General features: G+C 37.9%; 1 protein-coding gene across 4 annotated transcripts in view; it reads left to right on the top strand.

The window, feature by feature from the left end:
* Positions 1-568: 568 nt before the first annotated feature.
* The window catches only part of fbln2 (fibulin 2), a 67,603-nt gene continuing 48,710 nt past the window's right edge, over positions 569-19,461 (top strand). For 2 of the 4 annotated variants that reach the window (XM_084101829.1, XM_084101826.1), the window contains exons 1-4: positions 569-705; positions 921-944; positions 7,521-7,640; positions 15,458-17,413. In XM_084101829.1, the coding sequence (XP_083957955.1) occupies positions 15,577-17,413 (1,837 nt within the window). In that variant the 5' untranslated portion in view covers positions 569-705; positions 921-944; positions 7,521-7,640; positions 15,458-15,576. Of the gene's footprint in view, positions 706-920; positions 945-7,520; positions 7,641-13,247; positions 13,370-15,457; positions 17,414-19,461 lie in introns of those variants that run through there. The other 2 variants (XM_084101827.1, XM_084101828.1) reach the window with 2 other exon arrangements.

The following is a 19,461-nucleotide window of genomic DNA, read 5'->3' as shown; positions in this document are numbered from 1 at the left end:
TTAAGTCATTTCAACTTAAATTACATTAAACTGACTTTTAGTTGAATCTTGTATAACTTATTAAAAAATATATGAAAATTGCTTAACATTTTGATGAGTTAAAGCAATGTAAAATAGAACGTTCACAGGAAGAACAGCATAGAAATATATTTCGTAACATTTTTATTGCTGAATAATATACTGTATATATTATTTTAAAGTCTAATGGACCCCAAACTTTTGAATGGTAGTGACCTCTTTCAAAAGTATTGCGTACTCCAAAGAAACTTTGTGTTCACTCACAAAAACATTGAAATATAGTTTTTATTCCCATCTTATATTATTTCCGTAACACGCATTTTGCAACATTGTCACTAGCATACCACAATTTACAATGCTGTGCTTGTGCACTAGAAAAGTTACATCACATGACTTCCTGCCTAACTGTGCAGCACACATTTATTTGGTTACCGGTAATGTGCAGTTCATTATAGGAAGAGGAACAAATATCCTATATAAGTATAACATTCATGTATATCCTTTGCCTCAATAATGGCAGGATATAAAAGCAAGCCAAATGCATCCAGATGTTGGGTGTTGGGAGGAATCAGGGCTTCACTTTGGGATCGTCTGAGTCCTCTTGTTTTTCTGCAGCTCTTCTAGTCTGTGGAGGAATTCCTGGCAAGACAAGACAGAAATCGAAACCTGCCGCTCGATGAATTGAAGGTATGTCAGGAATTATAAATGGACTGAACGGGGCTTGTGTGCATTGCAACATGTTTAATATTAAATTTTGCATGTTAATTTAGGAAAATTAATTAAAAATTAAAGTACTCAAACACATTTACAGTTATACACTAATTCACACATACACAAATGGATGAGATATAATTTTGATAAACTCTTTTTAATATCAAAATATTTTCTTTTATCTTCCACAGAAGAAAGAAAATCATGACATGATGGTGGGTAAATGATAGACAGAATTTGCATTTTTCATTAACTATATTCTCTTTACTGACAGTTATTGAAAATGCTTTTTATTTAATTTTGATAATTATAATATTTATAATTGTAAAATGGATTGCTGTGGACTGTGATAAGCTTATGTTCACTGATGCAAAATAATACATTGACTTATGAAGACACATTTTGTATTATATATTCAATGCTTTATCATCTGCCACAATAATGTAATGTCTTTGAATCATCTTCATTTTCATCACTGCAATTAATTTAAATTAAAAAGCGTATCATATAATTTGATTAAATATGCACATGCACAAACAACTCAATGTATTGTGCTTTCTTGTGTAAAATGTGCAGATATAACTATAAAAAAGATGTTATACTTTGTCTCTCTGATTGATGACCTCCTTCAACCTGTTAAAGTATATTCCGGAAATGATAGCAAGAAAAATATCAGGCTTCAAATTTACATTTCTTTTTCATAAAGCCTAGCAATACACTGCATTGTTGTGGCGTAATCAAAATGAAAAATATGTTTACCTGGAACCTTTAAATTATAACTTGTTTTGTGTGCACACAGTTGCGAGAGCATGTAAAGCTGTTTTTATTAGTTGAAAATACAGAGGAAGATAATCCCTCCAGACACACACAGCTCCCACTCGCACAATATCTGGCAAAAGCAGGCGCAGTGAACAGATAGTCCTCCCATCTAATGAAGGCAAGAGAGAAAAACACCTTCAGTGTCCAGATGGGAGTCTAACATCGTTTTCCATCAAGACATTCATTCAGTTCATAATAACCATCGAAAATGTCTCCACAACAGTTTGATTACCTCACACAGATGCTGGATATTTCTTGGGGGGTTTAATGAGATCAAATCAAATTGCCCTTCAGTGCCTTTGAATAAAAGGTTATTTCAGGTCATGGCTTGTTTAAAATTATCTTAATGTGCAGCATTTAGTGAAGTGCTTGAGCTTGAGCTTGAGATCAAGCATACAATAAAGGATCTTCCAAAGTTTTTATAGTCTTACCTTGATTCTGAATCCTGGGAATTCATTTTAGGGGTCAAATTTGCTCTCTCACGGTACAAAATGTACTAAAAAAACTGCATGTCCCATGCCAGAATTTCAAATTCAGAATTACAGTTCATATTGTATCATACAACTTACTTGAACTATTAATATCTATGTTTTAATGTTTTCAAAATGTCTTCTTTTGTGGTTTGCAGAAGAAAGAATTCAGTTTTGGAACACATGAATGATGACAGAATTTTTATTTTTGGGTGAATCACTTTAATGAAGGAAAATGACTCATATATTGAAAATGACGGCACATCCATGATTTGTTCTATATTTAAACTCTGTTTGTCTGCACACATCAAATGGCACATTTTTATGTGGAGATTTTGTACTCTTTGGCCCAAAGACAAAACATCAGTGCCACATTAATGGAGTCGACCATTAGCCTCCTAGTGGCAGGCCTGATAACATCGGAAATGATTGCAACGATATTAAGGTTAGAAATTATCCAGGGCTTGGGGCAAAAATGCCACTGAGAGTGATAAAATGCCCCAAATATTTCAGATATGGGAGCAAAAGTTCCATGGTTTGATATATTTCTTGCCATGGGTTAAGCAACCAAGTGTCTGTTTGAATTAACAGATTCAATTGAAGTGTTTGACATAAATCATTCAAAAGTTACAGGTCAGTATGTTTTATGTTTTAAAGGAATTAATATCGTACTGTTGTAAAATGCTATTCTTTTGAACTTTCTGTTCATCAAAGAACCCTGAAAAAGAGACTTCTTTCAAAAACATTAACAAATCTGACCACAAACTTTTGAAAGGTAGTGTATATGGTTGACATGCTGAGTGTCACATAAAGGCAAAAGGAAAAAAAGCTATTTCAGCACCCTAATCGGCAAGTCCATTTCTGACACTGTTTAATATATTCAGGATGACATCATTGCAGAGTATCACAAAAAATAAACCACAATAATGTTCTGAATTCATTGTAGCACAACAGATCAGGAAAGCTGTTTTGGCTGATTGGAGCTTTCTGAAGCTCATCCAACTTCTTGATTTCATTGTCATTCTATTCTCAGAGGTTCAGTATATTGAAATAAACAAGAAGCCTTAATGGTTTGCCATCCAAAATTATGCAAAAATTGTCTGAGCTCAAAACTCCAGTGGAGCGTCAACATAAAGAGCTGGAGAATGAAAGAGGCAGGCAGAGCAACAGCCTCAAGCTATGTTCACTCCCTCTGCTGCCCTTATGGCCAGAGAAATGCTTGTTCATTTCTCAACAAACATATCTTCCCTTCTGTGTTTTAGATGCATACTGATCCTAAGCTTTTCCTGAGGCCTTTTATGGCTTTGTATGTGATTTTGGACCTATACTTATTCTTATACGTATCTTTATGTATTTAGTGTGTTGCCCCATTTAAAGGTAACTTTAAATATTAAAATGTCACATCATAGTGTGTGCTGTAGACTGCATTATTATGAGAGACTTTTTGTTTATGTCTGTCATGATGCCAGTAATAGATCATATGTTGTGAGGAAGGAAACACTGGCCTCTGGATTTGACATTTTAAAACTATTTGGAAAGTTCTCCTGCTATGTTCTTTGTTATTTAGCAGGCACTTTCTTCTATCAGAATGCTTATTTAGTTGGTACAGTTATGGTCAAAACAGCCGCTTTAGAAGAGAAACCTTTGAACTCTTCATAGCAGTAAATAAATATGATATTTAAAGTTCTACCTGAACCATACCTTTTAAGATATACCTTTTGAAACTGATTTTGCGAAATTGGTTTGCACATGGATCTTTTCACTCACAGTTTAGACTGAAAGAATCCATGCATGAGATTGTATGGAGCAGCTGGAAAGAGAATTACCCCAGTGCAGAGTAGCCTATATGAAGCGTCACAGCAGAAAATGCATTACTTTAAGAAGAGCGAGCAGCTGTTGTCAAATTGAAACACATGAGAAAATATAAGATGATCATATGTGCTTAATCACAGGATGTTCATCAGGTTTCATAATTCAACTAAAACCATAGCCAGAAGCGTTCTTGGACTGTTTTTAATTACTCAAATGTTTTAATGCTTTATGCAAATGTTTAATTTAATTTTTGATTCATATTTTTTTATGTTTTATTTTTATTTATAAAAGATAATATACCTGTATTATATTTATATTATTTCAAATATTTTTTTATTTTTTTATTTTTAAAATACAGTCATGGCTGACAAATTTTGTCACATTACGCTGGATTATTAGTCAGGAAGACACATTCTTCTTTGTATTGTGAATGAATCTGAAGTTCAAACTCGAGCAGATGGGGTTTGCCTGTCATTAGGGTAGTGATGGCAGGTTATCCTGACACTGGATCTGCATTTTTCAATCTTTTATAACAATAGGGATAAGTGATTTTGTGGCAAGCCACAATGACAGTGTTTTCAAGAAATCAGTGTACAGACAGCAGGAGAGTTTTCCATTAGAAAGTCAACAGGATTGTTAGCTGTCACCAACTGACAACAAAATCGCAAAGCAGAAATTTCCTTTTGGGAGAACTGAATGTTGCTTGCTTTTATTAATTACTATTAGGAAACTTATATACTGTACATCGTTCAGTCATGAAACTCTTCCGAGCAGTTGATTGGTTTTCTTAAAGCCGGCTACATTGGCCAATTTATAGTTTTGTTCTATCTACCTATTTTTATTTCCGTCCTGAACCAGCTCAATTCAGTTCAGCACGCCATGGGAATTGTCCTAGCCCCCCACCTTCCCCAGCACCACCTGCCTAGATCTGCTAGGGTTCTCCCTACTTTCCTCGCAGCAACTCGTATCCTATTATTTCTGTGCATGTTTTAGCAGTATAGCCTTTCCTCAGGCCAACACCAGCATAGCAGATCTAGTCCACCAAGACAAAGCCTATACATTCCATTCTTATCAATAAAAGTCTGTTTAATTCTATTCCTAGAGTTGTCATGATTGAAATGATTCTGACCACGCGAAATCCGACCAGAGGAGTCATTCACTACATTTAGACTGTCAGTTCAAAATTTCATGTGATTTTTTTGCCTTGCACTCTTGCTGAATCTGATTGGATTTCAATCGGATTTGGACTGACAATCTGAACGTAGCCTTAGAGTTGTGTGTGTTAATATTATTCCAATTACTTTAAAGAATAAGAGTTTTATGTATACAACATAACATAAACAACAAACAATTAATATGCCCGACAAGCTGTCACTACAGTTTTTGGATGAAACATCCCAACAATGGTAACATACCTTACAGCAAAATGTAAATCTTCTACAGCACCATAAATGAATACTCCCTTAAAACTGTTTCCCACACTATAGCCCTAATTTGATCAAACTTGCCATCAGCTGCAAAGCATGCTGGGTAACCAGCAGTGCCTCAGTTCAATTTGGTGTTGAATCAGAAAAAAAGGTACTACTGACACCGCATTGATTCATGGACAACAGACATTCCAACATGTCATCTGACATCACTCCCATGTTCTGGAACACAAGAGAAGCTTACTTCAAGCCTTATATGATTTATACATGCCGTCTACATCTCACACCACACTTCGACACACAGATCCAAAACAAAACAATTTGCGTGCTGAAAGCCCACAGGTAGAACATGAATATTTCATGAAATCAGGAGTTGATTAAGTAGGGGCCACAACATTCCTACTCAGGAACCATTCCTCAGAAGCACAAGTGGAATCTGTCCTTGCGAAATTTAGTCAAAACACGAACGAAAGATGTGACTTTGCTTCAGCCTGATGATCCATATGGCTTGCTAGTGTTATTTTATATAGTGTATTTTAATTATGATTCTTAAACCACCTCTGACTGTCATTGCAACATACCAGCATGTTTCATAGCTGCATTTAGAACGTGTTTCATCTGCATACATTATGGAAGTTAGGGGACTGCAGTGATAAGGTAACTTTATCAGGAGGAAATTAATGAGCTGTCATCTAGCCTAAAAGCAACAAACATCAAGATTTGCTAAATCATTTAAGAAACTGATCGCGTGGATACCGTAGCTCAATGTAGCTGCTTTTTGTCACTTAATTATTCAACCTCATTTGTCTTCAGTGAGTGAGAGTAAAACACATGCGCTAATGTTAAAAACAAAGGTGAAGTAGTTTCTTTGTCAGATAAAATAAGAAACTCTTGCTTGGTGAAAATTTCCACCTCAAAATGGCTGGAGGCAACAGTGTTTGCTTTTATATTTCGAGCACATTCTTGTCACTCGAGGTCAATGTAGGAGGGAACGTTCTTACGAAGACGTCAAAACCCCAAAACACATTTTGTGCACTCATGTGTAGTCACTGCTATTATGGAGGAAACATCAGAAGCTTATTGAAACATCTCTCCTGAGATTCTGACCCTCAGCTTGTAATGCCATTAAAGCAGAGCAGAATGTGTAGTTTAATGAAGTTCCAGCAGTGAGTTGGGCATGCTAGCTAACCAATCTTACCCCTGATAATTATGAGGTTCTAGACATGAAATCAACATGAAATTAAAATTTAGGTTCTTAACACACTTTCCTGGTCTTGTTCATTGTCCTTTTTCATCAAATGTAATGACTTTTTCTGCCTCCAACAATTTCTGGCTGATATCAAGGGCTCAGGGTTTGGCTACTTGGTAGATACTGTAAGTAACAACATCCTCTGTGATCACTGACTACCAAATTTAGCAGTGTATTCTGATCTGAATATGTACATTTCAAATATTGAATTAATATTTAATGGAAGATATTACACTTCTTTTTCTGCTTCCAAGGGCTTCTTGCAGATTCTTACAGATTACTTTCTTCAGGTATTTTAGTCCTACTCAAAAGCCACAAAGCCTTGATTTTTCAACACCTTCACTCCAGACAAAAGTGGAATGTCTTCATGATCTAATCATTGGCTAAAATTAAGTCCCGTTCTACATTTTTATTCTTCTGTTGAATATGCTGTTTATAACAACAGAAGTAAAATGGGTAAAATAAATGCTGTAATTCACCTAAACAGGAAAACAATTATGATCTGGTAGAATATATATATATATATACGTATTTTTGCGTATTTTTTAGATAGATAGATAGATAGATAGATAGATAGATAGATAGATAGATAGATAGGACAGTCAGTCAGTTAGATAGATAGATAGATAGATAGATAGATAGATAGATAGATAGATAGATAGATAGATAGATAGATAGATAGATAGATAGATAGATAGATAGATAGATAGATAGATAGATAGATAGAATACTGGTTGAACATGCAGGCCAAGGCCACCTCATTGCATAGCTGTGTAGAAATTCAATAGTTGGACTGATTTGTACTGATTCCTGATTTTGTCCCATGCTTTCTGTGTTTCTGAAAGGCATCCAAGGCTTATTAGCTCATTTGGTCAAATCATCATAATTAGGAGCAAGAAGATCAGAGGTCTGGCTTGAATCCGCTCGACCCCATGAACATACTGTACGTTCAACTCTGCAACCCAGTGTTGGCACGACAGGTGAATGTTCTAAATTTGTCCTTCTTTCTTTTAGGTCTCTTTCTCCCTCTTTCATCATGTTTTGTCAAGCTGTGCTGCCCACCCGGGTCTCCCCCACCACTATGTTGACAGATGCCTAGCTGGAACAAGAAACTGGCTTCAAAGAACCTCAGAAGTAGGTTAATAATGCACTGCTTATTAGGCATGTATGAAGCTATTCAATTCTGTGGTATTGTGTTCAAATCACTCAACACACTTAAGGCCTATTTATACTTCTGCGTCGAACTGCCGCCGTAGCTACGTCGTAGGCTGTGTGTAGCGCACGTACCCTTCGGCGTACCCTGACGTGCACCTCTCCAAAAATGTAACAACGCGTCAATTCTACGCGGACGCAAGCGCTGTGATTGGTCTGCCAGAACCCCTCCTTCGGGGTTTCACATGCTCCCTAGGTGCGCATAACAAGTCAATGCGGACAACAACGCAGAAGTATAAATTAAAACCAACACATTGCCTACGGCGTATAGGCTCCGGTGTAGGTCCGACGCAGAAGTATAATGAGGCCTTTAATCAGAATACATTTCTGTTTTTCAGGGGGTGGGGATAGTTGTGACATGTTTTGGTATTTGCTTATTTATTGTTCAGTCTAAAACAGTCTCAGCCTCAAAAACAGTTTAGCAATTATTTGACATTATTAAGCTAACATTTATTTAGCATTACATGTACATGAATCATGGAAGCTTCATGTAAGGAATTCACTATTTTCCCCAAGTTAAATGAGATTTAGTAAATGAGATTTGAATTTGTGTTTAAATATTTCATGAAATGGGATGAGTTACCAAACTTTCCACGTTTGCTAAAGTGTGCGGTTTCACAGGATGTCAGAGCCTTAATATCTTCCATAGTCATAATCGGCGAAGCATGTGCATGTGTGGAAAAAATGTTATGCTTGTCTGAGCGGTTCCTGTCAATCTGTGTGCTTCAAACACAGGATATGTTTTCATGTTATTTTTACCCATCACCTCTGCTGTTGCTGTACATTGGGTTGCTTTTGTCAGGGCCATGGTTACCTGTCACATTGCTAAGAGAAGCACTCCAAAACACAGTGTTCGGGACAGATGGAGTATGCATGGCGCTGATGAAGATTCCAGAACCTCCTGCTACACCCACTTCCTTTCTCTCCCCCTTTCTATTTCTCTCTGGGCTTTCTCATTTTTCCCACAATTTACAAGCCCTTTAACACCAATGCATCACAAAGATAACCCACTTATTATAGGCCACACCAACATGTTCATCACTGCACTGGGTGGTCCCCTATATTATGGGACCTTTGGGTGACACTGCGTTTTTCCTGCAGGTTTTCATTAGAAAGAGATAAAGGGATTAGAGAGATCAGATTGTTTAGGGCGGCAACATAAAACTTAACATTTATAATAAGTGTACAATATTTCACCTCTCTGCACTGAAAACAGGAATTATAAACAAAGAATTAATCAAGGTCACCTTTATCCATTGATTGTCTCCCTTATAATGTACATATTTTATTTGATATGCAGTAGGATCCAAAAGTCTATATTAAAAATCTGGGATTTGGATATAAAGAGAGTTTTATTATTATTATTTTAATGTTTATGCAGCTTGGGTACATGAGTTTTCATTGAAGCAAAATGGGGACGTTGCAAATACTAAGACAAGGCTAATTCATATTTCCAGTGCAAGCTTTGCAAAAATGCAAACTAGAAACATTTTGATTGTCCTCCATTACTTGCAAAACTGGCATCCTACAGATGGTATGATTGATTCTGTATCTGCAGCCCATCCACTATAGGCTACTCACTAGGCTATATGAATATTCTTTCATTTATCAGGCCTACACATAAGTCAGTGTTGATACTGACAAAATTCGCTTCATTTCGATGCTGATGTCACTGAAAATAATGATAACTTGCGTGAGTCCGAAGTTGATTCAGTAGGCCTAACTGCTCTGATGGATTGTGGATTCACGTGATATATATGGCTATTATTTTCGTCATTAATAATTTTGATTCAATAATCGACTTAAAACAGTTGTTCCTGAATCTAGTAGCCTAGCCTACGTTTTTGATTCACTATAAAGAAACGCTGGTCATAAAAGTAGCCTAATAAGTTATTGAATCGGACTCCACTGCATGGCTTTGTAGGACTTAAGCCCAATTTATACCTCTGCGTTGAACTCACACCGTAGCTACGTCGTAGGCTGTGTGTAGCGCGCGTACCCTTCGCCGTACCCTGACGCGCACCTTTCCAAAAATGTAACAACGCGTCAACTCTACGCGGACGCAAGCGCTGTGATTGGTCTGCTAGGACCGCTCCCTCGGGTTTCACATGCTCCCTCTGCGCGCGTCAACGCGGACAACGACGCAGAAGTATAAATGAAAACCAACGCGTTGCCTACAGTGTAGAGGCTCCGGCGTAGGTCCGACGCAGAAGTATAAATCAGCCTTTAAGCTTGTTTTCGCGTCCGTTCAGGCCGCGAGGGGACCAACTCAATAGAAAGATGTTTCTTTGCATTATTTTGAAGTAGCCTAAACGGACTTTTATTGCATCACATTTAAAATGGACGGACAACAAACTCAAACGGAGGTAAAATTACCTTTTATTTTGGCGCTGATGATTCAGCGGCGAGGGAACGTTGAACGTTGAAAAGCTTTTTAAGCGCGTGCAGGAAGAAATGGATAGCCCATAGACTGGATTTCAGAATCGATACATTTCCAAACATATATATATATTTTAAACACCGTACGTAGGCCTTTCAAAACTAAATTTGTAACCTTTATTGTAGCCTAAATATATAGCCTACAAAAAATAATTTCTATTACAGTGGCTGCAGTGGCTGATTTGAGAACACTGTTTTATTAATCCTCTTCTCTTCGGAGTTTTATGATCTGAAGAATAATTGAATAAATGGATTAATCCAGACTCAGAGGTATAGTTTACAGCAGCCCTAATAGCAGTCCCAGATGTCTATTCCATGCTGAACAATTGGCTTTTATGCACACATAATACACATTGGAACGGCCCACCATATTCTGAACAGTTGTAAATGGCGCTGAAAGTTGTTTTTTTCTTCTTATTTTTAAATCAAAGTCAAGGAGACCGCATGATTCACGTTCATCTCATATGGTCCAACTTCTAATGAAAGTATGTGACTCAGATTTACAGAAGCTTTCCATTTTCCAGCAGAACAAGTATATAACCCCCCAGGGTCATGCTATCTCTTCTTGTTGACTTGTCAAATGTGTGTCTGATCAATTTATTCTTGAGATCAAACCAACAAAACTCACTACTCCTGTAAGCAAGTCAGTTCTGTATCTCTTTCCTGAATCTGAGTTCAGATTTATGCAACAGAAAAACAAGCTCGCACAATTTTTGATAAATGTCATTGCACTGAATGCCTCGGATTAACTGGCACACATTGACTTTGTGGATGTTCATTAGTGCTTTGGATTCTGGCACATTTTCTTCAAGAATTAATCCTGCGTTAATGCGCATTTAACGGTGGACCTTTTTTGCTCCAGTTGAGCAAATCAAAACAGAGCATCTAAATGCATTTGAAAGCGTGTTAATTTCACTGTCTCATCTGCCTGCTAGAGGAGTGTATAGTCCTGGAAAGAGAAGTATCAATTACAAGGATCAGAGTAAAACTCATTTATCTTTGCAGCAGACAGCCTGCATTGCTCTCCTAAAGCCTGGTCATTAGAGGGGCCTCATTTGAGCCCTGGGTCAGAATCCTGATCAGGTCAATGCCTGAGCAACATCATTTAGACCCATTAAAAGACAAAAACTCCACCGCTGAAATTCCTACCAAGTGACAAATTTATGATACCCTGCAGATAAAGGACGTGGCTGTTTGAGTTAACATTGAAGAAAATGCTTTACTTGGCCTCGGACAGTGGAAATAATTGTTTAAAAAAGTGTTTCCCAGACTTCCTATGTCTTGTGTACATCCCGAGAGTCTAGAAACACATCTAGATCACAAAGTTCTCCTGAGGAATTTTTAATCACTGAATAATTTCACATTACCCTTTTGATGATGTCATGCAATCTGATTGTTTTGGACAGGTCTCAAATGAGTGCAATATCCGCCAACTGAGTGACCTGATGAGGAGACAACTAATGGGAGTGTAGACAGTTGAATAAATCATTGGAGGTTGCCAGGTTTGTGCTGTGGTTTCTTCTCAACGGTTTCATCCAACTATATCACGTGGCAAATCCCTGTCTTCAATTTCATTGGTTGTTTTCACATAGCATTACTGCTCAGTTGCAGAAAGATCTTCTCAACTATGTTGCATTGCTCTCTCTCATGTCATTGGAAATCCCAACTCCTTTTTGATAATGAATGACTTCAGATGGCTTTGTTGCTGCAAATTGCTGTCTGAGTGAATGCACCACTGATCAAACACACTGAATAGAGGACATGCATGGTGAGGGAATAATGCATGGTGTGCATTTGGTGTGAAAGAGCCTTTACATTTGCCAAAAATTTCACTTTTTTAATTATTTTCTTTTGCTATTAAAAATCAAGCAATCCCAGCCCAGCTGAAAAAGTAACACAAAAGTTTGCGTGAGCTTAGAATTATAAGGTTCTATCTCCACTTTTGGTCGAAATTGAGTTTTTGACATAATCTGATCCATTAGGTGTTTATTAATGCCTGTGTGGTGTTATTTTTGTAAAAAAAAAAAAAAATTTGTTAGTAGTTATTAATAAAAAGGTTCCATCTCTCCATTGCCAGCTGGGATGTAAAAACTTTGATGCTCAATATCTCAGAACTACCCTAAACGGAGATAGAACCTTATAAGCTCACGTAATGCAATTAGTTATTTTTTTTAGGGAACAACGCAATATTGTAATGCATTACTTTTAAAAGTAACGTTCCCCAACACTGGTTTTAAAGGCATTTTAAATGTAAATTAATCAAATTAGCAGGTGGAAGACACAAACTTGAGTGACGATGTAGGCACAATGTCTTTGTTTGAACAAGGATGACCCTTGCTCCTAAGAGGTACATGTAAGGTCCTTTAAAACAGCGTCGTAGACGTCTGACAAGCTCGTCATGGTGTTGATTTCCAGAAGCCCAAAGCATGCTTGGCTTTGAAGGGGGAAAACCTGAGTGCAAAAGCCACAATTTAACAAGGTAAACAAAACCAACTCCTATATGTAGTTAAGAACTGAGTTTGGTTTGTTTGTTGTAAGGAATTTCACACAAGTGTTTGGGAAACCCAGCTGAGCTTTACAGACATGCCTACAGTTGAATGTGTGTCTTTTATCTAAGATTAGCTTGAGCTGCAGCCTGTATTTACTGCATTTAAGAGTAAAACTAAAATTGCACGTGCCTACTCTTTACTTGGAAATAAAATGAAATTTTATGAATAATATTTTTTTTTAAAAGACAAGATTATATAATGTCAAACTTTCTCAATAATTTGATTATTTATGAAGAATAATTATGAAGGAATTTATTTTTTTGTTTACATTATCATTTGTTTTTATTTATTCACTTTATTTATGAATTTTGGGAGTACATCATGCAAGGGACAGTTTTACTGTGCAATCACATATACTGATGTACTAGGAGGAAAATTAAATTCTCAAGATATACATAATATAATTGACTAATGGATTTTCAAGCTAAATACTGTGGTGTTTTCAAAATACTAGCATCTGATTGCAAACACCGGGAATTGTTCTTATGCTAAGGTTGTACTGTATGAATGGGCTGCTTCATAAAGTCACCGTACATATGGAGTTCTCCAACTTTGTCCCTCCCCTTTACAAATCTCAACGCACACTAAGCTGCACTGTGTCAAAGGCAAGTTAGTTGGCTGTAACTTCTAACCTGTGGACGCACGCAGCATGATTCCCGCAAGGTAATTTTTTTTAACCCTTTTTATTTAGGAACGTCAACAAAAGAGCGCTTCTCACGTGTGGGCTATTATAATAAAATAAAATAAATCGATGCTCTGAATAATAACCAAAAATAAGTTTATGTTCCAATAGCAGGTTTGTAAAGTTAGACTATTGACAACATTGGCTGCACATTGTTTTTACCTTTTTTTGCAAATGAAAATAGAACTCGTACTGCTTCTGGTGCTTGAGCGCGGGCTTGAGGTGTCTTTCATATGCATTTGTTACTGACAGCTCTTACCATATTTTACCATGGTAATCACAGATTTTGCCGAAATAGGCTACCAGATAGTGATTGTTACTAAATAAAATGGTAATAGTTTACTATGGAACGTTTTTAAAACATTCAAAATATTCCTGTCAAGTCATTTATATTATTTTGATGACAGTGTTGCGGCTATTGTTACCACTTTTTATCGAGTTTTGGCGGAAACTGTGGTTATAGTAATTTTTATAAGAGGCACATGCCTTCTTTGTAGTTTTAATTCAATTTAATTTGCCCCATTCCATTTTTATATGCTTAAATTGACGCTTTAATGTTTAAAGTGCATGTATAATTGAAATGAATAGCTTTTGTTTTGATTTTTTTTTTATTGATATTTAAAGGGTAGTTTACCCAAAAATAAAAATTCGGTCATCATTTATTCACCCACATGTTGTTCCAAACCTGACTTTCTTTTACATGTAGAACATAGAAGTTTTGAAGACTTTTTTTCCATTCATCTTTCCATCCAATAAGCTGGTAACCACAGCATTGCAAAGACAGTGAAATGACCTTGAGATCTGGATCAATCTGATTCGTAAACAAATCAGTCAGATCGGTTTTGTTAATTGGAATTAATTTAAAAAGATGAGACTCAAATCACTGATTCATGAATCAGACATCGATAGCCTACTTCTCTAAATGCGATAAACAGCTATCAAATTCCAAATTTTGCTCTTTTACTTTCATAAAGCTACCATATGCCTTCACAACACTTGGTATATAGCCTAGTGTAGTGTACAGACCACTTTAATTGGAGCTTTGCATTGAAATTGCCATCTTTTTTAAAGTCTCATTCATTGACATTCTTCAATATTTCACCTGTTGTGGTCTGCATAAGAAAGAAAGTCAAACAGATTTTAAATCAACCTGAGGCTGAGTAAATAAGGACAGAATTAATTGTTGGATGAACTGTCTCTTTAACGCTTCATACAGGTTGTATAATTAGCCAGACCAGTTGTTTTAAATCATGTTGGCATGTGGCAGAGACAAATGTTTTGCCCAGACTTTTAGATATTAAGGTAAATTGTGCTTTTTGGCAACAATTAAAGCAGTTACTTTCATCTGCCATGAAATCTAAACGTTCAGGGCCTCGGGACTCCAAGGGTTTTCCAAAGTAAACAGAATGTGTTTCTCAGCCGCTGAATAGAAAGCAATTCAATACAAATGGCTTGCAATGCTAGAAACAAGTCTTGTACTGCTGTAGTCTGCTGTAGTCATCGCTACTACAGAAAAACACAGCTTTGCTGAATTATTTTAAATCCCCTCTATATGTTTAACCCACAAAACACCTCATCAAAAATGGCTTTGTGTCTGCACTGAATGCCTCAAATTGAGTCCTTTTAGTTGGCTTTGCCATTTGCAAATGAGAGTTTAGTATGACTTCCTTCATTATAGACCTGCACTAACTGAAGCAAATCACAGTTGTCCCATAAATGTCAAACAAATCAGAAAAAGCAATCAAAAATAATAGAGAAATCATATGGTGTGGTGTAGCTTTTAAGATCCCATCAAATGGAATATTACAAAATCTAATGTCCCTGAATACGCCATTCGTGTGGCGGCTCCATAATGGCAATGAGCTTGAATGCTGGTGCTTCATGATTAAGGGGAAATCATGAGATCAGGCTTGGACAACCCTGTGATTTTAAAATGTGGGATGGTCTTATAAGGGTGAGCTCAACTGTGAAGCCAGATGTTGGCTTTAACACACTGACTGGCTGGAAGAACTCCACAGGAAATTTTCAGAGTGCTCTCTAACTTACATCTCTCTCTCTCTTTGTTCAAGGTTTCTCTGACAGCTTACAGTTCACAAGAGGAGAGCTGACTGTTTGGGCTCTGGAGAGATTGGAGTGTACTGGACTGGAGACATTTATCAGCTGTTGACACACCAGGTACAAAGTCAAAATGGCCCGTGGCCTCTTGAACTTGGTGTTTTTATTGAGTATAAGCGGCGGCCTTTGTCAAAGGGATTGCACTGGTGTGGATTGCCCTGAATTGCACAACTGCATCGAAGAAGTCTTGGACACCGGAGCATGTTGCGCTACCTGCGTGCAAACGGGCTGCATGTGCGAGGGGTACCAGTATTATGACTGCATCAGCGCTGGCTTCAGAAACGGCAAGGTTAAAGAAGGCGAGTCGTACTTTGTGGACTTTGGGAGTACTGAATGCTCCTGTCCGCAAGGAGGTGGACGGATCAGCTGCCATTTTATTCCATGCCCTGAGATTCCGGCTAACTGCATAGAATTGTCGGAACCGGCGGACGGGTGCATTCAGTGCGAACGAGTTGGATGCATTCACTTGGAGCAGAAGTATGAAGCTGGACACACATTCCAGATTGACCCTTGCCAAGTATGCCACTGCCCGAAAGAAGGTGGGAACCTAATGTGCTATCCGATTCCAAACTGTGACCCGAGGCGTGCTTCAAATCCCGTGCTAACCACAACAACTGAGGAAAGCACACCAGAGAGACACTACAGAGACCCTATACAACACATTTTAAACCATCAAGGATCTAGAGGTCCCTTTAACAAACACATTCCCTTGCACAGTGATAGCAATCGTCCTTTTAAGCTGCGTATGAGACACGCAGACGAGAAGGAGGAGGATGAAGAAGACTATGATTATCCACCCACTGATTCCTTAGCTTCATCTCTGCGTGATTTTGAAGCTCCTACGGAGTCATCCATCATCTCGGTATCTCGTTCAGATAATTTTACCCCCCGCCAGGGTGTGCAAAGGGGAGCCAAGCAAGAGCTAAGAGAGATGTTTGGTATTCATAAGTCGACAACAGATAGGCCGCAGTTTCCTTTCTATAAGGACAGTACAGATAGAATGAGAGTCAGTTTCCATAATGACAAACCAAAAAAGGAGCTATTCAGCCCTCTGAAATATAAAACAGACCGGGAACAATTCATCCTTCCTGTGGAAACTACAAACAGAGTGGGATTCTCCACTCACAAAGATACCACAGAGATCCAGAGCTTTAGTCTTTATAAAGACAACACCAATCAAGAGGACCTAACAGATGATGAACAGCTTGAATTTCCAGTAGAAACTACTGTTGGGGATACATATACCTCACAGGAGGACACCACATACAGCGAGATGGTTACTGAGTCTCCGTCGACTATTGAGCAAACTACATCTCCGCTTTGGGAAACCACAACTTCATTGCAGACGGCTTGGGACGGTGTATCAGATAGTCAGATTCATTCACTTCTCCCCAATTACGTGGAAACAGATGGCTCCAAACATGATGAAACTATCACAAGAGAGTCTAGTAAGGAAAAAGCAGCTGTAATGAATGAAACTACTAGCCTTGATGGCATTCAATCTGTTGGTAATCAGAATGAACATATCCTGAGCAGTCCAGGTCCCGTTAAGCAAAGTGTGACCACCTCTACGGAAACTATACCAGAACATGGAAAATCAGAAGCAGAACTTAAAGAAGAACATGAAAGGCTTTCAGTGGACCCCAGAGAACCTTCTGTAGACCACAAACAACATCGTGATGAACGCATAAAACCCCTTGAGCACCAAAACCCAAGAGCAGAACATGTGCAAACCTTGGGAGAGCACAACACAGAGCTTGAGAGGAAACATCAGTGGCAGTTGTTCTCTCCAGTTAAGTTCAGTCCAACCAGCCCACCTTCAAACAAACAGTCCCACAGTCTGTTTAACTACAGAGAGGAGGAGGAAGAGGCAGACAACACCCTCAGAACTCATTCTGGGATGGAAGAAGGTGAGTTAACAAGCAACTGCTTGTCATTTATTCAGGATTTCAAGTGCTGAACTGTTATGCTGAAGAGTTTTAGTGCATAATTAATGCTAATGTGATTTATAATTGACATTCACCTGGTACCATAAACTCTCATTCTGAGTGCTTGGCAACTTGCCATAGACAATCACAGCTGTGTAAAGATGACGGTAATACATTCCCGGGGAATACACCGGGCCTTGCACCCCGCGGTACGACAAGACAAAACAAACAGGCCTACCATGTCTACGGTGACTTGTTTTCACAGATTACATGGCAGGTTACGAATTAAAGTATTTCAGGTATCACACAGCGCTTAGGAAAACTGTTTACTGTCATGTTTGATTTCGACATGTAAATGGTAAGGACTCTCACTAGTCCTAGGAATTGTGAGCTGGAGCATAAATATTCAACTCAGGGGGGGCCGTCTGGATCGCAAAGTAAAACACTGCACCCGCTGGGAACATGCTCTTCGCTCAGTCATCATATTCACTCACACACCACCTAACACCCTTGTGTCGTTTAGCACCCTCCAAGCTTCAATTAGTGAAAAACATTGCTAGCTATAAACACACCATTGACTGGAAAATGGCTTGTGACTTTGAACCAAAAGGTGTTTATAGGTTTTGTCTGCATAATTCATCTTGACTTGCACTAGAACTGAAATATTTAATTGGGCTTTTGAATGAGGCACCAACGTAACTCAATACGTTCCCAGTGCCTACTAAATATCTTGTGACGAAATCACTGACTTCAGATATTTTATAAGTTCAGATGCCGAGGTTAGACTGTAATAGTCAACAGATTGAAATAAACTCAACAGTAAAACATCTGGAAACATTACAGAAATGTCATGAAAATAATGTCAGAATAAACAATCTTAATAACGGGCTTTATTTTTTTAGGTAAAATTATTTATTTTATTTGATTGTGGAGTGGAATATGACCTAGACATGTTTTAATGAGATTCATCACTCATATAGGTTAAGGTTTCAGTTTTGTTCCAGAGGTTTAAAGAAATGACAGATCGTTCTTTTGCCAAATGTAAAACTGTTGTTTGCATAACATTGATAGATGTAACCTTTTGAATAGCATAGAATAACTCAATCCGTTATCATTTCTCATTGTTTAGTTTTGATTTGTCTTGTCTAGCTTTCATTGTTTAGGCACGGTCAGTATACAACTTAAGATTAGTGAACTGCTATTTTTGTTTTGCTATTTTTGTTATTTTTGACAAGACAAGATACCCTAAAACAGTGCTGGTAAAGCTTACCCTCTCAGTCAAGTGGATTCCCTGAAAATAGTAAAGAGTTAAATCTCAGGCTGGAAGGGTCAGCTCAGATCATTGTGACAGAATACTTCAACCAAAAGGCAACATTGCACAATTAGTTAGATAAGGAGAGGCATTAGATATCTTGCAGGATGCCAGTTGGCCATTGCTCAAAATAAGCAGCTCTCACCGGATAGAAACACTTGGAGCTCTCAACAGTTTGCATCTCTGCATTGCATGAGTATGATAATCAGGGAAAGTGGAGGCATACTGTACTGATAATATGTTTGGCAGGAAAACAGTTTATCGTTTTGCACATACCAGCATTACCAACATGTGCATTGAATTAAAAGTCAAAGGTAGCAGCCTAGACTGTTTGTGTTGCATGATTCATCTCACCCACCGATCATGAATGTCTGTAATGGGGATATGCAATGTCCTATGGGAAACTTGTTATTTGGAATCAAATGAGGACATGTTTTTTGTGACCAAAAAAAGATGGAAAAAAACTGATTTAGTCCCATAAAGCCTAGGCAAAATCCAGGGTATGGCTATATAGGAGTTTTTAAAGGATGGGGTAGTTAAACTCATAGGGCCCTATCTTGCACCCAGCGCAATTGACTTTGTACACCGACGCATGTATCATTCCTATTTTGCACCCAATGCACAGCGGACTTTTCCCTCAACAGACGCACGTCGGTAAATTAGGGAATGAACTTGCGCTTCCGGGGGGGCGGTTCAGCGAAAAGAGGAGGCGTGTTCC

Source organism: Abramis brama (assembly GCF_963993115.1).
Source record: "Abramis brama genome assembly, chromosome: 23".
Lineage (NCBI taxonomy): Eukaryota > Metazoa > Chordata > Actinopteri > Cypriniformes > Leuciscidae > Abramis > Abramis brama.
Note: the sequence above shows the minus strand (reverse complement) of the source record. Positions and strands in the feature narration are given on the sequence as shown.